This window comes from Vulpes vulpes, chromosome 1, assembly GCF_048418805.1.
Source record: "Vulpes vulpes isolate BD-2025 chromosome 1, VulVul3, whole genome shotgun sequence".
Lineage (NCBI taxonomy): Eukaryota > Metazoa > Chordata > Mammalia > Carnivora > Canidae > Vulpes > Vulpes vulpes.
In genome coordinates this window covers 123,213,364-123,240,724 of record NC_132780.1, presented here as the reverse complement: position 1 = coordinate 123,240,724, position 27,361 = coordinate 123,213,364, and the positions used below count along the sequence as shown (strand labels likewise).

Below are 27,361 nucleotides of genomic sequence, written 5' to 3'. Positions count from 1 at the left end.
GGCACCATCCTTTGTGGAACATGTGAACTTGTTGCTTAAAAGGAAGAAATAAAGAGATTGAGGTTTGGGTTGTTTTGTTTTTTTTTTCTCTTGTTTCCCTTTCTGACAGTAATATTACCATACATATGTATTCCTAGCATTTTCTTTTTTCCTTTTTAAGATTTTATTTATTTATTCATGAGAGACAAACACAGAGAGAGAGGCAGAGACACAGGCAGAGGGAGAAGCAGGCTCCATGCAGGGAGCCCAACGTGGGACTCAATCCCGGGTCTCCAGGATTACACTGTGGGCTGAAGGCAGCGCTAAACTGCAGAGCCACCTGGGCTGCCCTCCTAGCTTTTCAATTAGGGTCTGATTCTGACATAAAAACAAAAGGTGCTGTTCTTGTGCTAATTTACTTTTTTGTTTGCCTTTTAGGTTCTGTTTGTTCCGAGACACTGGTGGCATTACGTAGAATCCATTGATCCTGTCACTGTCAGTATAAACTCATGGATTGAGCTGGTACTTTTTTTTTTTTTTTAATAAATGTAATCCCTGCTTTTAAGTATACAGAGCCTGTCTATAAAACTTGATGATTGATTTTAACCAACACTCCAGTATTACTTTGGTTTGATATGCTCTAATTTATGTATTCAGTGCTCTATTAACAGGTGTTTAGGTTGGAATGAGGATTTTCAGTGATGCACCATTCTCTTTTAAAGGCACACCGTGGGCCCTGGTAGCAGTGTTGTTAGGAGAATTGTGTTGGGCCCGCCTGTATCTGCCGTGTGTCCCCCACATTGCCAGTCCTGTCCACACCCAGATGGGCTGGAGATAACTGCTTCTTGGTTAAGGACCCTTACTACTAATTGCACAATCCTCAGTCCTGGCTTATACATTTTCTCAAAGTAAAGTCTTTGAGTGCTAGGATTTTATCATTTCATTTCTGCCAGAGTCCTTTTCCCTGCAGAGATGCTCTGTTTAATCCTGGTCGCCGGCTTCACTTGACAATTAAAATGGCTGCCCAGTGAGGCTCAGCTGAGGCTCTCGTTGCACCTGGGCCTCTTTAACCAGAGGCTTTGATTGCATCTCTGCTACCCTGTACTCAAAGCCTGATTGCATCTCTTCCTGTCTCTGGACACTGCACCCTCCCCTCAGGCTTTCCTTATCCTTTGGTAATGGGGAGGGCTTTGGCATAGGTGAAGCATCAGGGATACTGTAACAGGAAGCTGTACTATCTAGGCTTAGAGAAGCGGTGTAACCCTTGGGGATTAGGTGAGAGGGATGGCGGGAGATCAGTGGACTCAGTTACTCAGTTAGTTACTGGTACCATGCTGAATTGTCGTTGGAGCAAATGTCAAGATCCAGTCCACTCCCAGTGCCAAAGTCACGTCTATAATAGTCCTGGCAGTGCTTTGCTTCTCGAGGTAGCTCTTTTCACTGTTACACAGAGGCGCTATCACCTGCCTGCTTGTAACAGTACCCATTATTTCTGAAATTATACTAGTTTTTTTTCTTTTTTTTAAAAAGATTTTATTTATTTACTCACAAGAGACACACAGAGAGGGGCAGAGACTTAGGCAGAGGGAGAAGCAGGCTCCATGCAGGAAGCCCGATGTGGGACTCCATCCCGGGTCTCCAGGATCACGCCCTGGGCCGAAGGCGGCGCTAAACCTCTGAGCCACCTGGGCTGCCCGTTTTTTTTCTTTTTAAAGGATATTTTGATGATACCTGCTGTGTGTCCCCTTAAGCTTTTCATTCCTAGGCACTCAGAACCTTTGGTTTCCTTAATGATGTCTTTTACTTGACCTTTTTTCTTTTTTTTTTTAAGACTCTTCAACTAGGCACGTTACAGATCTGTGCCTTTACTAGCTGTCTAACCTGGATGGTCAGTTGATCCCATCAAGCCTAAGTCTCCTCACTTGCAAAACAGGAATGATAACTGCACTCACCCCAGTGGCATCTAACCCAGTGCCTGGCACATGGGAAGTGTTTAAAAACAGAAATTGCTATGAGAAGGAAGAACTATTATGTCAGGAGTAGCCCTCTTAATGTATAAATACTGGGAGGCCTCAGTTTGTTTCTACCTCATATGACTTAGATCCTTAATTTCTTCCATGTTGCTCATAATATTTATCAGCTTTTTTCAGAATCGTATCTCTTTGGATTCATACTCAGTTTGAGAATATCCCTGTTTTTTTCCACACAGTCAGTTGCCATGTCAGGTTGCCCTCCATCGTGAAGCTGTAAAGCTGATTCTTTAAACCCACATCCCACACTTCACTGTCACCTCTTTTAGCTGTCCTCCTGTTCATTGGGGTGAGCATTCCAGCTTGCCAAGGTCATTTTGAATTTGATTCTCTTCTGTATTTTTAATAAACTCCTTCAGGCAGGCCTGTGCCCTTTTGATACGTCCTCATTGTCTTGGAATATATCCTTGCTTTCTAGAATTGCCTTGGACTTTCTCTGCCTCCAACTTGAAAGTCAGTAATTTCTTTTAAGTGGTCATGGTTCCTTTTAGTGGGTAATGGTATTTAGAAACTGAGATTGGAGCCCTAAGGCTGTTGTTTGTTGCTACTGGCATGTTGCTGTTTCCAGACCTTTAAATGATAAAATTAGAATGTGATATAGATGGATAGATAGGGATATATTTATATTTCTAATTTAAGGTTAATATTATAGGTTTTTTCCTTATTTGTTTCTGTATTTTTATCTCTTCCCTTACACTGAAAATTGGGATCCATTCTAACAGTAACACCTACTTATTTGTTTTATTCACCCATGTCCATATATATTTTTTTTAGAGGGGAGGGGAGGGGCAGAAGAAGAACGAGACTCTTAGGCAGGCTGCATGCCCAGTGCAGAGCCTGATGCAGGGCTCAATCTCACAACCCTGAGTTCATGACCTCAGCGAAAATCGAGAGTCACTTACCTGACTGAGCCACCCAGATGCCCCATCCATATATGTTTTAGGATGTCAAATTTACAATTTTAAAAATCTAATGCTGTGGGATGCCTGGGTGGCTCAGCAGTTGAGTGTCTGCCTTTGGCTCAGGACATCATCCCAGAGTTCTGGGATCAAGTCCCACATCGGGCTCCTGCTTAAAGCATGTTTCTCCTCCCTCTGCCTGTGTCTCTGCCTCTCTCTGTGTCTCTCATGAATAAATAAATAAAATATAAAAAAAAAAAAGAATTGTCAGGGGCATCACTTGTTTTAAAGTCTGTGGTAATTTGAAATATTGCCTTAATCATATATTAGATATCTCTGTGTACTTGGGTCTATTTCTTTCATTGGCCTTTCTTCACATTCTTTCAACACTTCCACCCTGTTCTATTTAGATAAGTTTTATAGTATTGTTTTTAGTATCTATAGGGCCAGAAACCTTTTCTTTTTTAAAAAATCTTTTTTTTATTTATTTGAGCCAGGGAGGGTGGGTGGCGGGGCTGCAGAAAACACGATCAGAGGGAGAAGCAGGCTCCTTGCTGAACAGGGAGCCTAATTTGGGGCTCAATCCCAGGACCCTGGGATCATGATCTGAGCTGAAGGCAGATACTTAACCAACTGAGCCACCTAGGCATTCCCAGAAATTTTTTCTTTTGCAGTGTTTTTCTGGTTCTACTTGAATTTGTTTTTTCATATGATCTTTAGGATCAATTCATCTAGCTTTAGGGAAAGAAGGTTGATATTTTTATTCCATTTTTATTAAATTTTATATGAGCTGTATGGTGTTGGATTGTCCTATCCAGGAATGAAATACCTTTCTTTTCGTCCAAGTCTAGTTGTCTTTGTTTCAGGAGTGTTTTAAAGTTTTCCTCACATAGGATTTACACATTTTCTTAAAGGTTTATTCCTGGGCATTTCATCTTTTTTTGGCTACTATGGTGAGGTGGATCTTCTCTTCCATTGTATCATCTGAGTGGATATTGTTTGTGTACATGAAGGCTATTGATTTTTGTGTTAATGTGAATTACTTTCTTGTGTGTAGTGGTTTTTAATTGATTTTCTTGGGTTTTTAGGTGTCTCTCAGATTATTGGAAAATTAAGATACTTTTAACCTTTTTCTTTTCAATTTGTTTTCCTATAAATATTTTTCTTTGTCTAATTACTTTTGCTAGTACCTCCAAATCAGTAACAAATAATAATGAATATAGCAGGCATCCTTGTCTCTTTCTGACTTTAGAGCAGTCTCTAGTGATTTTTCTTTAAGTAAAATGCTGGATTTGTGGGTGGATTGTATATATATTTTATCATGTTAAGTATCTATCAGTTCATTACTTTTGTTTAATCCAGAAAAGGTATTAAATTTTGTTGAAATGCCTTTTAAGCATCGATGGAAATGGTCATATAATATTCCTCTTTAGTAAATATCTGGTATTTGAGTAAATTAAATCAATGGATTTCCTAGTACTGAGTCATCCTTAATTTCTGGAACAAATCCCATTGGTTGTGATGTATTATTTGTTAATGTACTATAGAATACCATTTGTTCATATTGTATTTAGATTTAAGTTTATCTGGTCTCAAGAGTCTGAAAGCCACTATGGTCTTTTTAGAAGCTTGTTCTGTACCATTTGTTCACCTGTCTCTCACAGAATTTTTGGTGTCATTGAGTATAAGAAGTTATGAAGTAGTACCTACAAGTTTGGTACCTAAGGACTTGATGCTGATTTAATGTGGATGATTTCTGTCCTTCATCAAACCAGGACTCTAGTTCCTTCCTTAACTTCTGTATATGTCACAGTTTGAAGACCACTCATTCTTCCTGAAACACTGGAATGCAGACTAGGAGTTGAGTAATTGTATCTTCCTCTGTCAGGTGGTGCTTTTATCCTTGTCTCTTCAAGCACTAGGCCATAATTATTTGTTGTTGCCAAACTCCAAAAACCCTTAGATTTTAAAACCTACCATGTTCAATACAATAACTCAAGCTAAATCCTGACTCGTATTCCTGTCACAAGTCACATAAATTTGGGAAAAAAAATTCTACTTCTGTTCAGGTGATACAATATTCCTCTCTCCTCTATTTCTCTGTTAAAGTGGTGCAGGTCCTATCTTAATATATTCCAGAGGATAAAGTGTATTCTCAGTTCTTCTCAATAGTGCCTTTTTTTAATCCTTTTCTTTTAGTATTTTTCCTTTTTCTTTTAGTACGGAAATGTATTGAATATTTATTGGTATGTTTTCCAAACTTTAAAAAATATTTTTGTTAATTTTAAAAGGCTTTCCTCTTGCTCTAATAATTTCTCCATTATTATATCTTTCATTGTAATTATACTTGTAAAATAATATATATGTATCATATTTGAAATGGTGCATTTTGCTCATCTCCTACTCCTCTCCTTTCTGGATGAAGGGGAGGGGGAGATGCAGTCTTCCAGTTATGGAATGAATAAGTCACAGGGATGAAAGGTACAGCATAGGGAAGAGAGTCAGTGTAGGAATGTTGTATGGTGACAGATGGTAACTATGCTGTGACCTCAGCATAGTGTATAGAGCTGTTGAATCTCAATATTGCATACCTGAAACGTTGCATGTTGGTTATATTTCAATTTAAAAAAATTTCTTAGAGGTTTTGAGAACTTCTAGGAGTTTAACTTGTTTAAAATTTTACTAGCTTTAAATGCAGCTTTTAAAAACCTGGTTAAGAGTCAAATGGACTGAGACACCTGGGTGGCTCAGCAGTTGAGCATCTGCTTTCGCCTCAGGGCATGATCCCAGTTCCCAGAATGGAGTCCGGCATCGGGTTCTCTGTGGGGAGCCTGCTTCTCCCTCTGTCTGTGTCTCTGCTTTTTTCTGTCTCTTGTGATTGAATAAATAAATAAAATTAAAAAAAAAAAAGAATCAAATGGACTAGAATAGAACTATTTTAGGATCGAAATAAATGCATTTGAATAGTCTGTGGAAAAACAGTAACGTGTACAGTTCAGAAATTTTAAGTATATTCAGGAATTATGCAATCATACCATAATCAATTTTAGAATATTTTCATTAACCTATATATATAGTGGTTGCTCCCCCGTTTTCCTCTCTGGCCTTAGGCAGTCACCATCCTATTTTCTGTCCCTATAGATTTGCCAACATCATATAATATATGGTATTTTGTGGCCAGTATCCTTCACTCAGCATTATATGTTTTCAGGATTCATCTATATTGTAGCATGTTTCAATACCTCATTCCTTTTTGTGGTTGAATAATATTCCATTGAATGGATATGCCACATTTTGTTTACCTACTAATCAGCTGGTAGACATATGGGTTTTGGCTCCTTTTTGCAATTGTGAATAATGCCACTATTAAGAATCATGTACAAGTTTTTATGTGAACGTATGTTTTCATTTTCTTGTGTATTCATCTAGGAGTGGAATTTCTGGGTCATATGGTATATTAATGGATCATAAAGACAAGAGTTGAAGTTGTAGTCTGGAGTCTGAAATCTGTAGGATGGCTGGCAGACTAGAAACACACCCAGATTTCTATTAAAATCTCGAGGTAGAATCCATTCTCCAGGAAACCTTAGTTTTGCTTTTTTTTTTTTTTTTTTTAATTTTTTTTTTTTTAATTTTATTTATTTTATGATAGGCACACAGTGAGAGAGAGAGAAGCAGAGACATAGGCAGAGGGAGAAGCAGGCTCCATGCACCGGGAGCCCGACGTGGGATTCGATCCCGGGTCTCCAGGATCGCGCCCCGGGCCAAAGGCAGGCGCCAAACCGCTGCGCCACCCAGGGATCCCTTAGTTTTGCTTTTAAGGCCTTCACCTGAGGTCCTTCTACGTTATTGAGGATAATCCCCTTTACTTAAAGTCAACTGATTGTAAAGGTTAATCACATCTACAGAGTATTTTCACAGCAACATTTAGACTAGGGTTTGACCAGACAACTGGGTACCATAGCCTAACCGAGTTAACTAATAAAATTAACCATCACATATATCAGCCTTTTTAGGAACTGCTAGGCTGTTTGCAGAAACATTTAGATTCTCACCAGCAATGTGTGAAGATTCTTATTTCTCTATACCCTCACCAACTTGTCGTTATCTGTCTTTTTTTATGATAGCCATACTGGTGGGAGGTGGTGTTCTTATTGTAGAGATGGATTTCATTCATTTTCACTGTAGTATGATACTCTTATGTATTTTTTTTTAAGATTTTATTTATTTATTCATGAGAGACACAGAAAGAAAGGCAAAGACACAGGCAGAGGAAGAAGCAGGTTCCTGCAGAGAGCCTGATGCGGGACTCAATCCTGGAACCTGGGATGATGACCTGAGCCAAAGGCTAATGCTTAACCACTGAGCCACACACGTGTCCCATATATTCTCATGTATTAATGTACCCCAATTTATTGGTTCTTTGTTCTGTTGATGGATAATTGAGTTGTTTCCAATTTTTGCATTTTTTAAGTAGAATATTCTTGTGCACGTGTACAAGAGTTACTCTAAAGAATATGTATTCCTCTAGGAGTAGAATTGCTGGTCTATAGGTATACAGTACTCAAGCTTACAAGATAATGCTAATGTGTTTTCCAAATGGCATACCAGTTTGCACTTCCACCATCAGTGAGTCTGTCAATGCACATTTTTCTACTGCTTGGAATTATCATACTCTCTTTTGCCAATTTCATCAGTTTCTTGATTGCATTTCCCTGATTATTAGTGAGGTTAAGCATATTTCATGTTTATTAGTCATGTTTATTAGCTCTCTTTTTGAAATGCATGTCTTCGTGTCTTTTGGCCATTTAAAAAACCTGGACAGTGTGTCATATTAATATATGTAGATCCTTTATATATACTGGATATTAACCTTGTATCAATTTTATGTGTTACAGATATCTGGTTTGGTTTTTTCCTTTTGTTGCCTTTTGAACAGAAATTGTTCATTTTATTTTCTTATTATTTTTTTAAAGATTTTATTTATTTATTCATGAGAGACACAGAGAGAGAAAGAGACAGAGACAGAGACAGGCAGAGGGAGGAGCAGGCTCCATGCAGGGAGGCTGACATGGGACTCGATCCTGGGATTCCAGGATCACACCCTGGGCTGAAGGCAGGCACTAAACCTCTGAGCCACCCAGGGATCCCCCAAAATTGTTCATTTTAATGTAATTAATCATTAATGCTCTAGTTTATGCTTATTTTATCTTTAAAGAACCATATTTGGATTTTTAGCCATTTCATTCTTGTGACCAAGCATGTTTATTGTAATTTTTCTTCCATTCCTCAGTTATCAAATCCAATAGGTATAATTCCTCTATATAGTGCCTTTAAATAAAATTTTAAACATGTCAACAAATGGAAAAGATTGGAAGAAACATCACAAGGTAGCTCCTACTTAAGGCCTATGTCTCATAGACGGGGTAATACTTAAACTTGGTTGGTATAGTATTCTATAACTCTTCTAGATGGCAGGTGTTAATGAATACGTAAAAGTTGTGGTCTTCCAACAACATATTCATTCCTTCTATAACAAAGTTTATATTAATAAAAGAACAGGATACACAATTAATAGAGACACTACTCCATTTTAAGCCATGAGATGGATACAAATGAAAAAAAACATATTTTTTTAATCTTGACTCAGGAAGAGGACCACCAAACCCGGGTGGAAGAGGCAATCACACGCATGCTTGTGTGTGCCCTGAAAACTGCAGAGGACCCACACAATACCAGAGCTTGGTTAAACCCAACTGAGGTAGGCCACTTCTGGTGTTCATGGCAGTTAGTTTCCTGTGATAAATCAACCCTGGCTAGGACATTTATTTTTGAATTTATGTAAATGCATATATCCATTCTAAAGAGTTTTTTTTCCCACAGGTTGAGGAAACATCCCATGAAGTCAATTGCCGCTACTTAAATAGAGCCGTTTCTGCCCTTTTTGATTACAAAACATCTAAGGTAGTAGAAATCCAAGCACTGAGAACAAATAGAGATGACATGAAAAAGGAAGGATTAAATGTGCACCATCACATGGAGGTGGAACAAATAGATGACCAGGACTTACTCTTGGGAACCATAAAACAGGAGGCAGCAAGTCCCTTTGGCCCTGATCTGGTTCCTGTAATACTGAGTTCTGAAGAACTACCATCAGAGAGAAGAGGTATATTTGAAGGTGATGGTAAAGACTTTGTTGGCAAAGATGGAGAACACCCTGGAAAATTGCACTGCACCAAGAGGCAACGGATGATGAGTAAAAATGAGGATGTAGTTGCGGAACAAATTGCTTCAGATAGTAGTATGGCTCCTTCTCAGACATTCATTTCTACAGATGACTTGTTGGACTGCTTAGTGAATCCACAAGTAACCAGGATAGTGGCCCAACTTCTGATAAAAGGAAGAAGTTTGTGGTCCTAAGGAAATTACTTTTAAAATAATACCTTAAAAATATTTTTTTAAATAATATGATTTTTAAATAAAAGATGGAAAAGCAAAAAGTTAATTTGCACATGCTTGTAAATGCACTTGTTCTTACCTTAATTGTGTTTCGGTCTCTTGCCACCTTCATTCATAAACATTGCTCTTTGGCCGGGCTGGCTCTTTGTTAGTTGTTCTTCAGTGCCTTTGCCTTTCCTCTCCCATCCCATCCTTTTAGCCTATCTCAAGTGCAAGCCCCAGGTGTTCTCAACAGAAAGTTATCTCTTCAGCAGTCTCAAGCAGAGGTTGGCCTACTGCTTGTTTTTGTAAATAAAGTTTTATTGGAGCACAGCCATGCCATTCATTTACATATCATCTATGGCAGCTTTAGAGTAACAGTGTCAGAGTTGAGCAGTGACTAAGACAGTGTGGCCTGCCATGCTGAAAATACTGTCTCCTTACAGAGAAAGTTTGCCAACCCCTGGCCTAGTGCATCCATTGGGTGCATTCTAGCCTTGATCTGAAGTGATCATACTTATGACACCTGCAGAATTCTCGCTGGCTAAATCCTGTCATCCAAAGCAGGATACCAATCAGGAAAAAAGTAGCTGGGGGTCCAATATAAGGCCTTCTTACGGAAGGAACTGGGACATCTAGGAACACTACTTCTGGGGATGAAAAGCACCAATGTTACTGACTCCTGCAACTAAAAATTTGATCTAGTGAAACTGAGCCTACTCTCAATATATTTGCAACAAGATCTGGGAATGTTTATTACCATTACTGTCTAAGTAAGAATTTAGAAATTAAAAAAGCATATGGATCCCTGAGTAACCATTTGTGAAATAAATATAAACAGATAAGGTAAGCAAAGTAATCTTTTAGGATGAATTGACAACTGGCTCCATCCTTCTCAGTCTTCAGACTTAAGGTATCAGTACATCCAAAGAAAGTCTATGCCTTCTAGCAGTGAGGGAGGTGTTACATGAATATGCCCAGGAAAAGAAAGGTCTGGAAGAAACTTGTCTGTAGTACTTACTGCTAAGTGACTACTATATCCCTGTTTATTTAATTTACCTATTTATTTGATTATTGTTTATCTCCCCCAACTAGAATGTCACTCCATGGGGGTTGGACTTTGTTTGGATTATTGTATTCACAGAGCTTTTTTTTTTTTAATTTTATTTATTTATGATAGAGAGAGAGAGAGAGAGGCAGAGACATAGGCAGAGGGAGAAGCAGGCTCCATGCAGGGAGCCCGACGTGGGATTCGATCCTGGGTCTCCAAGATCGCGCCCTGGGCCAAAGGCAGGCGCTAAACCGCTGCACCACCCAGGGATCCCTTCACAGAGCTTTGATCAGAGTGCCCAGCATATGGTAGTGGCTTGTTAAATATTTCACTGAATGGATTATAAAAAGAACAACTTGTTGGCAACACTCCATCAAATACATTTGGGTGGAGGATGTTGTGGCCAAGGATAAAATCTCTGTTCCCCTTAGTAGATAGATCCTTATTGCAGAAATAGACATCTCTTTTTCTTCAGATATTTTATTTTTTAAGGTTGCTCTTCCTTTGATTATTATTTTTCAAATTGCAGGTTGTGATCCATTAGTAAGTCATAAAATCAATATAATGGGTAAGACCAGCATTTTTTTAAGTGAAATAGAATAGATGATTTCAGTAAATTCATTAGTAAATGTAGTATTTCATGAAAATTTCCAGGAAAAGTGTTCTTTTTTTTTCAGGAGAAGTATATTTCATAAAACTTTTCAGTTATATCTGTGTGTGTGCTGGGCCTGATATAAATGTGGGTTGTTTTTTTTTAAGATTTTTATTTATTTATTCATGGGAAATACAGAGAGAAAGGCAGAGACACAGGCAGAGGGAGAAGCAGGCTCCACGGAGGGAGCCCGATGCGGGACTCGATCCTGGGTCCCCAGGATCACACGCTGGGCCGAAGGCAGTGCCAAACTGCTGAGCCACCAGGGCTGCCCTATAAATGTGTTTCTTCATGTTCTCATATAGGTTGGGGTCAGAAAAGTTTGAAGGATATTCTGAAACAAAGCATTTGATTCAGTTAGAGGTAACAGTCTGACATGCAGAGACCCAAAGGGAGTTAAGACATTGATATGAATGGATTTCTAAGGGTGAGCGGGTGATGGGAGATAAATTTCCTAATTTTATCAAGATGGAGACCTTGGCTTCTGTGAAGGGGAGTATGGCAGTGAGGAGAGAGACTAAAAGGGGGAGACTGTCAGGCACTCTGAGCTGGGTCCCATTTCATCCTGTATTTCTCAGATAAGCATGCCTGAGTGAGTGAAACTATTAGATAAATACATTAACCCTGCAGAGGCCTGAGGCATTAAAAACCACAGGCTCATTCTCCCCTGTTCTCAGGACTGGGCCACCTCTGTGTAGGGCAGTGCGTTCCAGCTTGGCTCACACTGAGAATGTAAGAATTAAAAACAAGATTTCTATTAAGAATATGGCTCAGCATCACACCTAAGTATCAGCAAGGCTGACCTGTCCAGTTGGCAGTGCTTAGGTCCATGAGTCTTTAGGGGTCCCCAAAATGTTTTAGTTTCTTTGGAAAAAAAACCATATACTCCAGCTTTCATTGCATTCATGTTTATATCAATGCAGTTGCAAAACGTAATTGTTCATACTTTTTACTTTTTATGGAGTCAGGGGCCCATGATGCCAAAAGTCCCTGGAGCCATGAAAGTCCTACATGATTCTGAGTATCAGGACAGCAGAATCATTTGAAGTGCTTGCTGAAAATGCAGATTTCTGGGTACCTCTGTAGAGCTATATAACCTGACTCCTTTGGGATGGGCCAGAACTTGCTAGCTCAGCAAACACCTCAAGTGATTCAAATATCCAAAGTGTTTAAGAATCTCTGGCCCTAGTGGATACCCCCTAAACCCATCACAGTCTCCAAATGGGCTTGGTTGAGCAGAGGCTTCTTGTTGGAGTCAACTTGCCCTTCAGAAGTACTGAACTAAACCTGTACTGTGCCCTTGCTGTAATTTTCAGCTCAATATTATTAACACTTTAAGGACCCCTTGATGCTCTCATATTTAGTTATCTTTCTTTTCAGCAGTGACCTGTATTTATCATCAAGCTCTCTTGTATCCATCCTTTTTTCTTTTAAATGATTTTATTTATCTGACAGCACAAGCAGGGGGAGCAGGAGAGGGAGAAGCAGGCTCCTCACAGAGCAGGGAGCCCGACACGGGGCTCGATCCCTGGAACCCAAGACCACGACCCAAGCCGAAGGCAGACACCCAACCAACTGAGCCACTCAGGTGCCCCTGTATCCACCCTTAAGGATAAAGAGGTCTACCACCAAATGTATTTTTCAAGTACTTTATTCAAAAAGGAGGTAAAAGATATAAATTTCCTTAGATTGCGGATAGCTATAACATTTACTGATGGGATCGTTATACTTCGGTACAATACACCCTGATATTCAAATTTGCCCTGAGTTAACACTGGAGAACAAGAGCAAATCTTAGAGCAAGTCTATCCTTTTCCTTTCTTTCTTTCTTTTTTTTAAATATTTTAATTTATTTATTAATGAGAGACAGAGAGAGAGGCAGAGACACAGGCAGAAGGAGAAGCAGGCTCCATCCAGGGAGCCCAATACTAGACTTGATCCCAGGACCCTGGGATCACGACCTGAGCCAAAGGCAGATGCTCAACCCCTGAGCCACTCAGGTGCCCCTTTCCCTTTTATTTCTTAACATCCATTGTTGAGGCTGAGCTCAGAGGCCAATGGCCGGGAAGCCACTCCTAAGCAGTCTTTGCCAGTCCACTTAAAAAACAAACAGCAGCAGTGGTGCCTGGGTGGCCCAGTCAGTTAAGCATCTGACTCTTGATTTCGGTTCAGGTCATGATCTTGGGGTGGTGGTATCAAGCCCTATGTCAGGCTCTGCACTCAGCAGAGGATCTGCTTGAGATTCTCTCCCTCTCCCTTCTCTCCCTCTCCCTCTCTCTCTCTCTCCAAATAAGTAAATAAATCTTTAAAAAAAAAAAAAAAAAAGCAAGACAAATTCCAAGATATCTGTCCGTTAATGAAGCAGAACTGGCCCCCTCAACCTGCTGTACTTGAAGTGAGTTCATAATAGCCACGGAAGAGTGCCTTTAACCTCCTAGCAATACCGCCTTGTCTGAGGGCACCATCTGCACTAGGCATCAGCTCTAGCCTCTTGGCCTACAGAGCTTCAAATGAAGAGATTATAATGGAAGCCAAAGCCAGAAGGAAAAAGCTAAGGAAATATGAGGGTGACTCATAGATTACCAGAGATGTTCCTGAAATGGTAACATTAACCAAGAGGCCATGCTCTGTAGTGGGAAGAGCTTGGTGCCACAGGAACCAGGACTGTGGCTCAGTCTCTGAGGACTACTGCTACCTAGGTGACCTCAAGCAAGGAAGCTTCTTGAACACTGAGCATCAGTTTCCTCAACTTTAAAATGGAGATATAATTCTTACCTGATGGGATTATTTGAGGGAATAAAATGAATATATGAAAGCACCTATTATATTACCTGGTACTCAATAAATAATACCTGAATCTGAAATTTACCTGGGGAAAATTTTTTAAAAATCCAGCACTTGACTATCTAATAGATACTGAGCTAGCAAATTAGCAATAGGACTGCTCAATTCCTTTGGTTTACTTATGCACACGTCTTTAAAATCAAAAGCTAGACTGCCAGAGAAAATAGGCTCTTTAGTAACATTAGAATTTAGTTAATCTTAACATAATAGAAGGGCTTCACACTGAAAGTATGGCAGGCTTATCCCACGGTTGTCACTGGGCAGAACTAAGACCAGCAAAAGTTAGATGAAGGCAGATTTGGGGTTAATGTAAAAAAGGATCTGCCAGGACTGCTGTGCTGCACAGAACCAGTGGGATCCAGTTCCCTTGGGCCACACACTAGACCACAGCCCCTGACCTGTGCAAGGCACAGAACACCGACTAGACCTGTCCCACAGGTCATGGTTCAGTTCTCGAAGAACGGAGTTCCCCGTCACGGAATCTGTTCGATTTAAGGCAAAGTCAAGGATGTCAAAGAGATGGCCTCTACTCTGGGTCGATGTCTAACTAGGTTTTTTCCTTCTTAGTTGGTTTATGAAATGTTTCTGGAGCATCTGTTTACATCAGGCACAGACCTCAGGCCAGGGCCCCCCCCCCCCAAAAAAAGAGTTAGACACCATCCCTGCCCCCATGGAAGTCAGCCATCCTACCCACTCAGTAATCCTGTGCCCCTCACAGGAATATGGCTTCCCGCTGTGATACCAGCTGTCCCCAGCAGCAGCTGACATTGCATAGCTGTGCCCTCTGTCTTTAAGATGAGCTTTCTTTTCTCTTCCCGAAAATACAAACCTGTTCTTTCCTTCTTCATATTTGATGTCCACAGTTGTAGACACACAGTTGTAACTAAGTTATCTGAGTTAAATTCTCAAATTTATTGCTCTTAAGATAGGTTCATTCCAATGATGGAGAAGCTGAAGAAAGTCTGTTTCAGTGACAGGATCCCTTGATCTTAGAAAAAGCTGTTAGGGGGGGAAAAAAATCTAAGACTTGTTTTACAACTCCATATGTATAGATGAGCAAGGTCTTCTGGGAAGGACACCAAAAAACGTTAATAGGTAAAAGTAATGAGGTACTCTGGGTAAGCCTGGTAGTCATAAAATACCACAAATAAACCGGGATTTTGAACACAATCCGTGACAGTGTCATACAGGTCAGTAGGGTTATCAGCGCTCTTTGGAGGAGGCACAATTAGTGACTGATTTCCACGTGTGTAGGTTCCAGTAAGTACTCTCACGTAATACATATGCTTTTTCCCATTTCTGTCTGGTCTGGAGTAGGTATCATTAGCAGAATAACGGGCATTGACAGCAAAATAGGTTCCCTTTCCATATGCCACAGCTGTGAAGAGAAAAAACATTTTTAAGAAGCTCAATTTAGGGGGCGCCTGGGTGGCTCAGCCGGTGAAGTGTCTGCCTTCGGCTCAGGTCCTGGGTCCTGGGATCAAGCCCCGCACTGGGCTCCCTGCTTAGTGGGGCGCCTGCTTCTCCCTCTCCTGCTCCCCTTGGTCGTGTTCATTCTCTCTCTCTCTCTGACTCTCTCTCTGTCAAATGAATAATTAAATCTTAAAAAAAAAAGTTCAGTTTAGTCTATAATCTGATGAGTTGACCCAATATGTCAAATAATGTTAAAACAATGTTCAGTTCTTCTCTCCAAAACCTCTTAAAAATATTTTTCATGTGTTTTTAATTTTTAAAAATCATTCCTCCATGCCAGGGGGCCAGCCAGTCCTTCTGCGATGAAATATAATGAGACCTACACTGAAACTCTGGCTGCAGCATGGCCACCAACAAACCATGAGAGAACAGTGCAATCAATCCACGCTGTCCCTCGCCAGTTTGGGTTCTCATGGCTGACACCCCATTTGGAGCAGATGGATCCCTTGCTTCCTTACCGTTCTTTCCGGCATAACTGCGGTTAAAGCCATTGTGGTTGACATGTGGCACCGAGTCAGCATCTGTCCCATGGAAGAGCTGCTTCTCATTGTTTTTATGCCCATTCTTGGCATCCATGGCTTTCTTCTTTGTTTGGTAGCTATTCCAGAGATGTGGATTCTGGATCCTCTCAATCTGCAAATCAACAAGGGGAAATATTCCGTTGGTCCAAGAGCCTTTGGCAAGACACAGATAGGACCATTATTTTTCACAAATAAAAAGTAAACAACAAATTCAATGCCAGGTGTCACCTTTCTGCATTCAGAAATCTTTTTAGATCCAGTATTTCACAAAAACAGACCTTGGAAAGAACGTTAATTTCATTTTTAACAATCTTAGCGTATCTGTAATTATGGTGACAGGAGTAGAATCTACAATCTAGAATCCGATTACCATAAAATATTCTAATTCTGTGCCAAAAAAAAAAAAGTGTTGGAAAATGAATGAAAATGTATTTATCCGGGATCCCTGAGTGGCGCAGCGGTTTGGCGCCTGCCTTTGGCCCAGGGTGCGATCCTGGAGACCCGGGATCGAATCCCACATCGGGCTCCTGGTGCATGAAGCCTGCTTCTCCCTCTGCCTGTGTCTCTGCCTCTCTCTCTCTCTCTCTGTGTGTGTGTGTGACTATCATAAATAAAAAATTTAAAAAAAAAAGAAAATGTATTTATCCAGGACCGTGATATAACTTACTTCCACCATTAAGAGACGCCATGTCAGCAGAAGGCTTACCTTCTCTATGTAGAGGTGTGAGCAGGTCTGATTAAACTTGGTTGCCACTGTGTCATATTCTGCATGACCAGGCTGTAGCTCAACCACACAGACATCCTGTTGCTTCATATCACTCCAGTGCTCAGGGATCACCGCTGCAAGGAGGACATTTGAGGACCACACACCTGGGAAGGCCCACCTGCACATTCCTGGTATGCACTGAAGAACTGAGTATCATCTGTGTTCCTACTTTACAATCTCCTAACTCGATGTGTTCAAGAAGTTCCCTATCTTTCTAGGGGAATGTTTTTCCAAGTGCGGCCCACAGACACCTACATTAGAACCAACTATAATGCTTGTTAAGAAAAAAAAAACCCAAAGATCTACTGACTCAGACTCTCTGAGGGGTGGAGCTTGTGTACCTGCATCTTAATTAAGTTTGATCATGCTCAGATTTAAGAATCGTTGGTGTAGTATGACACAGCTGCATATTCTGTTCAGCCTCTCTAATCTGTCATAATTTAATAATTTAACAATAAATCATTTCCCTACGATGGTCTTGTTACCAACAGTGTGGGTTTTTGCAAGAACTCCTCACTATCACAAGGCCCTCCATCCATTCCTTCATTATCGTTCCCTGCATCCTTAAGAGTTGGGTGGACGGCAGGTTTTGCTCAGAGGCAGGTGGTGGTGGTAGCTCTCTTTTTCCTCTGCTAAACAGAATATTATACTTGATTTGTCATTTCCCTAGGGTTGCTCAGAGTCTGAGGAATTCATTCATACTCATCTCACAAGAGATGATGATAATGTACAGAAAGTCAATTTACTAGTTTCGGTGGAGGACTGGTGTGGTTCAAAAGCAGGAATGGGGGATCCCTGGGTGGCGCAGGTGGCGCCTGCCTTTGGCCCAGGGTGCGATCCTGGAGACCCGGGATCGAATCCCACGTCAGGCTCCCGGTGCATGGAGCCTGCTTCTCCCTCTGCCTGTGTCTCTGCCTCTCTCTCTCTCTCTCTCTGTGTGACTATCATAAATAAATAAAAATTCAAAAAAAAACAAAAAACAAAAGCAGGAATGGCCCTCCACACAACACAAGCAACCCCTTCGTGGGGAGCAGATCCAGTCAGAGAATTTGAAGGCTGCTTCCTGATGCGTACATTAAGGAAACCTTATGGTTAGGGCAGGAGAGGGAGTGAATTCTGAGAGAAGATCCTACAGGCTCCCAATCCTCCCTGGGTTATCATTCACAGACACAGAGAGGGCCCACACTGACCAGACTGTCTTCTTTTGTTCTAGAAAACCTTGGGCCACCTTTCTTTAAAGCCCTTGGCTTTTCCTCTCCTGCTTGCAACAGCCATTACCTCCACAGCTCCATTACCCACACACTCTGGGAAGCCTATCAACTGTAGAGATGGAAACAAACCCAAGGTTTGGGTCTTGTTACCATGAAGATGGTCATCCTCAGACTGCTGAATGCACCCATGCTACATTTCCCCAGCCATAAGCCATAAGGTAAGCTCCTTAAGCTTAGAGATCAAGTTTATTTCATTCCATAAGAGTTGCTTGAATTTTCTCTACTTGATTACAGTTTTGATGTATGTATAGTGTTAAGTCCAAAGAAGGTGTGCAATGACGGATAACGAGCACATGATCTGACTCACCTTCAGATTTCATAAAGCGCTTAACAGGTATATGGTGTCCTTTTGTATCTGTAGCAATGTTTGTGACAAGGTCCACTGTGTAGCTCTTATGATTAACTTTGACAAGAGTTGTCCTTTTCTTTGCCTTCCTTGCATTCTCCAATTGCAGATTAGTTATTTTGTCAAAACTATGAAAAGTGCCATTGTTGTAATATTGCCATTCTATAAATTCACTGATAAAATCTGCCTGGGATTTCTGTTCTTTGGCCAATCTAATTCCCTTGATCATTTCCTCAATTGCATTTCTAGCCTGTGTCAAATCGTTGCCAGTTCCAAAAACCTCAATCAAAGGTTTTTCACTGTCCAAACAAATGGCAATATTTAAGTTCTCCTGCAGCTCATTCAATTTGTGATATTCTTTTTCATTAAAGTCTTTGATACACTCATCTTCATTGGTGTAAGGACACAGTTCCTTTGTAATCAGATCCTGTATCCAGGAGAGAGCATTTTTCATACATTTTACATTTTCACCACACACCTGAAAACTTGCTGATTCTGTTTTCTTTTTCAAAACCAAAGGATTCTGCTTTTGTGGAGACTGACTTGGGGAACTCACAGATGCTAAAACAGAAAAGAAAGGAAGATTAGCTACTTCTCTCTCTTTTTGTCACCGTGCTGTACATTACACCTCCAGGAATTAAGTATCTTGTAACTGGAAGTTTGTACCTTTTGACCACCTTTTCACCTCTCTTCACCTCCCAACACCAACCCGTGCTTCCTCTGGCAACCACCAATCTGTTCTCTGGATCTATGAGTTTGTTTTTTAGATTCCACATATAAATGAGATCAAACAGTATTTGTCTTTCTCTGTCTTATTTAATTTAGCATAATACCTACTAGGTCCATTAATTTTATCACAAATGGCTGAATTTCCTTCTTTTTTATGGCTGAATAATATTCCATTGTGTGCGCATATGTGTGTAATACACGTACATATTATATGTGTGTTGTGTATGTGTGTGTATAAATATACAATATATTGTTCTATATATATTTATATATACTATATATATATATATAAAATATATCATTTATCCATTCATTTGTTGGTGGACACATAGGTTTTTCCATGTCTTGGTTTTGTAAATACCATAACAACGAATAATGGGGGTGCAGATATCCTTTATTATTATCTTAAGATAAATACCCAGAAATGGAACTTCTGGATGATATGGTAGTTCTGATTTTTTGAGGAACCTCCATACTGTTTTCAACAGTGGCTGCACCAGTTTGCATTCCCACAAACAGTGCATGAGGGTACCTTTTCCCCATATCCTCACCAACACTTGTTATTTCTTGTCTTTTAGATATTAGCCATTCTATCAGGTGGGGTGATATCTCTTTATGTTTCCCTGATGATTAGTGATGTTGAGCACCTTTTTATGTGTCTGTTGGCCATCTGTATGTCTTCCTTAGAAAAATATTGATCCCCTGCCCATTTTAAAATCAGATTGTTTTCTCTGATTGAGTTGTGTGAGTTCTTCATATATTAACCCCTTTGTATACTAACCCCTATCAGATATATTATTTACAAATATTTTCTCCCATCCTATAGGCTGCCTTTTCATTTTATTGATAGTCGTCTTTGCCATGCAGAAGCTTTTTGGTTTGAGGTAGTTTGCTATTTGTGCTTTGGTGTCAAATCCAAAAACAAAATCACTGCCAAGATTGACATCTAGGACTTACTCCCCATGTTTTCTTCTAGGAGTGTTATGGTTTCAGATCTTTAATCCATCTTGAGTGGATTTTTATGTATGGTGTAAGATAGTAATCCTGTTTCATTCTTTTGCATGTGGCTGTCCAGTTTTCCCAGCACTATTTATTTTAGTTTATGTGCTGCTGAAGCAAGCATCCAAACACTATTTATAGAAGAAACTATCCTTTCCCCGTTGTATATTCTTCACTCCTTTGTTGTAAATTAATTGACCACACCAATGGTCCCCAACTTACAATGGTTCAACTTATGATTTTTTCAGCTTTATGATAGTATGAAAATGATACACTTTGAATTTTGATCTTTTCCTAAGCTAGTAATGTATGGTGCCATACTCTCTTGTCATGCTTGACAGGGACCGCAAGCTGCAAATCCCAATCAGGCAGGAAATCATGAGGGTAAACAACCAATATCCTTATAACCATTCTGTACCCGTAAAGACATTTTGTTTTCACTTTCATTACAGTGTTCAATAAATTATATGAGATAATCAATACTTTATTATAAAATAGGCTTTGTGTTAGATGAGTTCATCCAACCATAAGCTAATGTGTTTTGAGCATGTCTAAGGTAGGTTAGGCTAAACTATGATGTCCAGTAGGTTAGATATGTTAAATCTATGTTTTTTACTTACAAAATTTTCAACTTATACTGGGTTTATCAGGATGTAACCCCATTGTAGGTGAAGGAAGACCTGTATATTCATGGATTAATTTCTGGGCTCTCTATTTTGTCCCGTTAATCTATTTGTTTTTATGCCAATACCATACTGTTTTGATTACTATAGCTTCGTAGTATAGTTTGAAACCAAGAAGAGTGATGCCTTCAGCTTTGTTCTTCTTTCTCAAGATTGCTTTGAATACTAGGGGTCTTTTGTGGGTCCATACAAATGTAAGATTCTTTGATCCATTTCTGTGAAAAATGACATTGGGATTTCGATAGGGATTGCACCGAATCTGTAGATTGCTTTGGGTAGCATGGACATTTTAACAATATTAATTCTTCCAACCTATGAGCATGGTAAATTTTTTCATTTGTGCTATCTTCAATTTCATAGAAATGTCATAGTTTTCAGAGTACAGGTCTTTTACCTTCTTGGTTAAATTAATTCCTAGGTATTTCATTCTTTTGAGATAATTGTAAAAGGGATTGTTTTCTTAATTTCTCTTTCTGATGGTTTGCTAAAGATTAGCTATTTCTCATGTGACATCAGTATCAGGAACATGCATTTCATAAAAATGGTCAACTCACATTTTAATTTAGACTCCAGAGACTGTTGGGGAGAAGCCTGAGATGCTTCTCTTTTTTTCATGCTGTCATAAAACACGTCCAGTAGATGAGGCAGAAAGATGACAACTTTAACTTTTTTCACAGACTTGAGCATTCCTTTCTGTATAAAGTCTTCAATGGCATCAATTATGGCATCAGCAACCTTATCTGGGTCTTTTTGGGCATTTCCTGGAAAGGCAGATAATAAAACTGGGGTCTGGGGAGAAGATCCAACTGGGAAGGCTGAGAAATAATTTGGTGATTCCGGCCCTCGCAGAATGAATGCCCACTGCCCAAGTATTTCATCATGGGCTTTTCTAGCAATGTATGAGCAAACACTTTTGAGGTCCTAGAAGCACTGGGGAGTTTCTCTTCCATTATGTCAGGAAGCCAATAGCCCAACAACGAACAAAGGACCCAGAAATCTAACTTTTGGTATCAGCTGCTCATATCCGCTCTGTCAAGTTGCCTTAGCTCACTGTGTTCCTCTGTGCAACAAAGCGCAATTAACCTTTTTGGGCTCATTAATGTCCTCAAAAGTCCATAAAAAGCAAAAGATGCTAATATATGTTGAAATATCATGCTCTTTAAAAAGATATTTTTTTCTTTTTTGTTCAGTCACCTGACTATATTCATGTATCCTTATTCTTCCAGATGTCTTTGGGGACCCAATTCCAGCTAAGCTAATTTTGTAAGATACTTGGAGCTGTTAGCTATCTGCTATAATCTATAATAATTTGCACATAAGTTATCCATAAGCATCTAGGAAGTCTTTTCCAGCTAGACAGTGAGATTTTAGCTGATTTGCTGGGTTCAAGGTGGCCACCTGAACAAGTCTTTTTCTTTTTCCAGCGTATTCCATATCTTGTTTCTCAAGCCTACTGTCTAGGTAAGACCAGGAAAAGTCCCATGAAAAGCCATGGAAGCAGTCACATACAAATTTTTCCTCTCATTTAAACCACCCACAGTTTTGCTTACTCCCTTAGGGGCTGCCTTGGGGTGAGGAGCCACCCTTACCGAGACTCTGCGTTAACTATATTAACAGCACCAGAGCAAAGGAAAGGTGGACACCTCGACATCCAGAGATTACAAACCTGTCCCAATGGCTGGGAGGCAAATGGATGAGTAATTCCGTTTTTCACACTCTTGCAAAACAAAGGAGATGGATTTCTTGACATCATTTCCACCAATGACGTGAATGATATTCTTGCATTTCAGTAATCCACCTTCTGTAACTATATAATCACTGTTGCCTTTTTGAGCTGGGAAACATAAGACAGAGATGCAAAATTAGATACAGAACCCACTCTTTGGGTGTTTAGAAAAAGCAAAATCTTTGGTTTGACACGTAAAGCATTTTATGTGAAAAAAGACTCCTAACTCTGGTCTTTGAGGAACATTTCTTCTATTTTTAAGTGTGAAATTACTTTTTCACTTCTAATTGTCTATGATTAGAATTCTTTGGTCAAATATATGGTTTTAAGATTGACATGTTGTCTCCCCAGTCCCAAGGCTTTCCTCAGCCTCTCCAAAGCCTCCCATATTCAGCATTCCACTTACAATTTTGAACCAAAAAACAATACTGTGCCTTACCTAGGAGAGAACATGCCATTTCCACATTTTGTCCAGCGCATTGTAGAATTGCTTTCGACACTCCTACAGGAGAGAAGCAAGAGGGTTACAAAAATGAATTTTAAAAAAATCAACATAGTGGGGCACCTGGGTGGCTCAGTGGTTAAGCATCTGCCTTTGGCTAAGTTCGTGATCCCGGGGTCCTGGGATCCAGTCCCACAGTGGGCTCCCCTCTGGGAGCCTGCTTCTCCTTCTGCCTGTGTCTCTGCCTCTCTCTGTGACTCTCATGAATAAAGAAATATTTTTAAAAATCAGAATAGTACATCTGGATCAGAAAGATTGCTTCATCATCTAAAAAGCTTTCTCGGGATCCCTGGGTGGCGCAGTGGTTTGGCGCCTGCCTTTGGCCCAGGGCGCGATCCTGGAGACCTGGGATTGAATCCCACATCGGGCTCCTGGTGCATGGAGCCTGCTTCTCCCTCTGCCTATGTCTCTGCCTCTCTCTCTCTCTCTCCGTGACTATCGTAAATAAATTTTAAAAAAATTAATAAAAATAAAAAAAATAAAATAAAATAAAAAGCTTTCTCAATCATCAAAGAATCCTATAACCTGGGCATTTATGATAAGAAAGAAGAAAAACTTATAAATTAACTGTTACCAATTATTAGAAACCATGTCAAAATAATTTCAATATTGTTAATATTAATAAGCCAAATTTGTAGAAACCAGTTTGGTGATAGCAACTGTAGGATAGCTGACTATTAGACTACTCAAAATCCTACAAGTGAAGTACCTGCTTTGAGATTAAATGTCTTCGATGTTGAATTTACAATCACATCTGCCTCTTCTTTGGTGATATCTCCAGAGGCCACCTGGAAGATGATGGGACCAATCTTCATTTCGTGCATGTCTACATTTGGGCTAGACACAGTCCCATAGGAACCTGAGAAGAAAAGAAATGGAGTCCCCAACGAAGTCAGCAACAGAAGAACAACCTAGATCTCAGACTCCTCAGATGCATTCCTCTCATACTTCTTCTTCCCCCTCCCTGTGATCTCCAGCCTTTAACCAGCCCTGACTCTGAGCTCCAGTGATTGCCAGTTTCTGGGAAAGGATTATAAAATCTAACACGTATCAAATGTGGACTTCTGCTGCTGGCCAAGGTAACGTCAGGACCCCAAGCACCTGTCCCACTCATGAATTACAACTCAAAGTGCAGGATAAATATGAAAAGCCACTAACTGAGACCTGAAAAGTAAACAGTGGGCAGGCTGGGGGAGGGAGTCGAAACTTGAAGAAGCCACCTGTAAAGGGGAGGGAGAGTTTCCCATTTTATTTTGTTTCGACAATGTTCCTCTTTTCTCCTGAAGGTGGCCCCAGTTGCAGAACTATGCAATAAGAATCCCCACTTTGGTGGCCAGAGGATTAGAAAAAGAATATGGGTCCCTGTGAGCTGAAAAGTGCGAGAAGGAATCCTTCATGATTGTCCCTATTTTTCCTTTTCTAATTCAGGCCTTGCCTCAAGATGAGCCCAGCTGCAGAACTCCACAGTGGCACCACAGGAAGCTAAAACTCTGAAAAACACTCCGTCCTTTCTGTCCAGAAGAATCAAGAGGAAAGGCCCTTATGGTCTGAAAAGCGTGTATGTCGGGGCGACTGGGTGAGTCAGTCAGTTGGGTGTCTGACTCTTGATTTCAGCTCAGGTGATGATTTGAGGGTTGTGAGATTGAGCCTCATGTGGGGTTTCAAGCTCAGCGAGGAGTCTGCTTGAGATTCTCTCTCTCCCTCTGTCCTTCCCCTTCTCCTGCTCTCTCTCTCTCAAATTTAAAAAAAAAAATCTTAAAAAGAAAAGCATGTATTTGTTTGTAGGGACAATACCTGTGGCTGGCTCACTCTTTCTCTCCCTCTCCCTCTTCCTCTCTCTCTCCACTGTGCCCACAAGGGCAACCCTTACCACACAAAATTATGAGGCAACTGAACAGGCAGCTTAAGCTCCCAGAGAACCCTGTCTGTCTGGACAGAGGACCTAGAAAATGGGCTCCCTTGAACCAGAGAATGTACGAGTCCCAGACAGGAGAGCTGGAGAAGGTAGCCAGGATTCCGGGTATGAAGTGGGATAAATTCGAGCTCACCTGGAGTTGCACATGTGGGGCAGATCCAAGCTACATAACAAAGGCCTTGAGAACTAAATTCCATTGAAACTGCTGCCTGTGAGACATCTGAGTTGTTCAGTAGTTGAGCATCTGCCTTTGGCTCAGGGCATGATCCCGGGGTCCTAGGATCAAGTCCCGCATCAGGCTCCCTGCATGGAACCTGCTTCTCCCTCTGTCTGTGTCTCTGCCTCTCTCTGTGTGTCTCTCTTGAGTAAATAAATAAAATCTTTAAGAAAGAAAGAAATTGCTGCCCACACAGAAGGTGAGACAGAGCACTTAGAATGAACTTAACTGACTGCTGGCTAAAACAAACCAATCACCATTTTCCAATAGATTTCCATAGGAACCAAGTTTCACAACATAGTATTTAAAATGCCCAGTCTGTAATCCCGAATTGTTTGTCGTATAAAGAACCAGGAAAATGTGACCAGTTCTCAAGGATTGAGATCATCAATTACAGATGCTAATCTCAAGATGATCCAGATGTTGGAATTACCTGACAAAGACTTTAAAGCATCTGCTGTAACTATGCTCCCTGAGGTCAAAATAAATGCAGTTGAATGCATGAAAATGATTTGGAAGGAATGGAAAAATAGGAGGCTCTGCAGTTTATAAACTACATTTTTAAAAAAGGAACCAAATGGACATTTTAGAGCTAAAAAATACAGTATCTGAAATAAAAAAATTCACTGGATTGGCAGTGGACAGAGAAAAGAGCCCATGAACTTGGAGGTGGATCAACAGAAATTATCCAATGTGATGAAAAGAGAGGAAAAGAGATTTTAGAAAGGAAAAAAAAGTAGAGAGAGATGCCAGGGACCTGTGGGACACTATCAAAACACCTCATATTCATGTTATTGGGGCACTGGAGAAAGTGTGGTATGGTAAACTAATTAAAGAAATGAGTGAAAAAGCCCCAACATTGATGGGAAAATACACATTCAGATTCAGGAAGCCCCAGCAAACTCCAAACAGGAGTTTGGATAAACTCAAATATAGCAACGGCAGATCTGACACAGGAGAAGCATTTGGTTGGTGGTGTCTCTTTAAATGTATCTATTTCTGAAAACACATGTGACATTATCCTTAGAAATTATAGCCACATCACCACTTAAAAGCCGTGCAGACTATATAATTTTGCCTGCCTACTCTTTCACTTCAGACCACGTAAGCACACCAATGTCTTACATACTCAAGGGTGTGGGATATAATTTAATATCTTCTTTGTCATTAACTGATTGCTTCCTAAAAAGCATCACTACCGTCTTTCACTGAATAGTTATTTAGCAACTAGAAACAATTTATCATCTCACAGCTTTACGGAACCTTGTGCATCTTCAGCCTTGGGAATTGTGTCACTGACGACATTTCCATTAGTCCTTCTGGCAAATACATCTGAAAATGCCTGGAAATACAAAGACAATTTTGACCACTACAATCCTCAGTAGATGAATAAATTTGATTCATCAGGGCTTTCAATCTTGCATGCACACATACTTAGGAGAGAACAACTCTGAAAGTGTTATTTTCATTATGGATCTTTGAAATTATAAAAATAATACATATAATTCTGTTCTTACAGATTCATTCTAGGAAAACTATTAAAATATGTGAACTAAGTTATAAATACAAGCATATTCATTACACACTATGTATAGCAAAGAAAAGATAAAAGTTCAAAAATCCAACAGGGAAATGGTTAAATAAACTTTGGTATATCCATCTGTTGGAACATTTAACAGCCACCAAAAATCTCATTTTCAAAGAATTATTAATGGAATAGAGAAATTCTTTTTATACTATTAAATGAAAAAAATGCTATTAAGTTGCATTATATAATCCCACTTTTTTAAAAATATTTTATTTATTCATTTGAGGGAGAATGAGTGAGAGAGGGAGAGCAAGAGATAGAGCACAAGAAGGGGGCAGGCAGAGGGAGAAGCAGACTCACTGCTGTGAGCAGCGAGCCCCGTGTGGGGCTTGATCCCAGGACCCCATGATCATGACCCAGGCCAAAGGCAGATGTTCAACCGACTGTGTCACCCAGGCATCCCTGTAATTGCTTCTAAAAGTACACAGGTATAAAAGAAGACGAAATGCAACTAAAAGAATGTATGCATTTTGTGTGGTTCAAAGTTTCTACAATGAATATTCTTTTCATAATTGGTAAGAGCAAGTACCTTGCCAATTGTAAAAAACAACCACCACAACAACATAGTAGTAAAAGAAAGATAGTCACATAAGACAGCAGCACTTCCATTTTTTAATTTTAATTTGTCCCAGGAGAGGAATCACTAGAAAGTAGTTCTCTCTGGAGGACCCTAATCCTAGGGTTAATAAACCTGTGAATTTCATTTCTTTGCCTGGTAGTGACATCCTCAAA

General features: G+C 40.0%; 2 protein-coding genes across 9 annotated transcripts in view; one reads left to right on the top strand and one right to left on the bottom strand.

Annotated features, from left to right (window-relative positions):
* Positions 1-9,413, top strand: part of HSPBAP1 (HSPB1 associated protein 1) — a 61,522-nt gene extending 52,109 nt beyond the window's left edge. For all 3 annotated transcript variants that reach the window (XM_025990183.2, XM_072725078.1, XM_025990185.2), the window contains 3 exons: positions 418-501; positions 8,559-8,669; positions 8,792-9,413. In XM_025990183.2, the coding sequence (XP_025845968.1) occupies positions 418-501; positions 8,559-8,669; positions 8,792-9,328 (732 nt within the window). In that variant the 3' untranslated portion in view covers positions 9,329-9,413. The remainder of the gene's footprint in view (positions 1-417; positions 502-8,558; positions 8,670-8,791) is intronic.
* A 3,271-nt stretch (positions 9,414-12,684) lies between these two features.
* PARP14 (poly(ADP-ribose) polymerase family member 14) overlaps positions 12,685-27,361 on the bottom strand; it is a 36,851-nt gene continuing 22,174 nt past the window's right edge. For 3 of the 6 annotated variants that reach the window (XM_025990180.2, XM_072725036.1, XM_072725031.1), the window contains 9 exons: positions 26,305-26,383; positions 23,619-23,768; positions 22,847-22,909; positions 22,348-22,515; positions 21,236-21,442; positions 18,232-18,831; positions 16,594-16,727; positions 15,825-15,999; positions 12,685-15,271 (listed from right to left, as the gene is read on the bottom strand). In XM_025990180.2, the coding sequence (XP_025845965.1) occupies positions 14,982-15,271; positions 15,825-15,999; positions 16,594-16,727; positions 18,232-18,831; positions 21,236-21,442; positions 22,348-22,515; positions 22,847-22,909; positions 23,619-23,768; positions 26,305-26,383 (1,866 nt within the window). In that variant the 3' untranslated portion in view covers positions 12,685-14,981. Of the gene's footprint in view, positions 15,272-15,824; positions 16,000-16,593; positions 16,728-18,231; positions 18,832-21,235; positions 21,443-22,347; positions 22,516-22,846; positions 22,910-23,618; positions 23,769-26,291; positions 26,384-27,361 lie in introns of those variants that run through there. The other 3 variants (XM_072725048.1, XR_011995012.1, XM_072725058.1) reach the window with 3 other exon arrangements.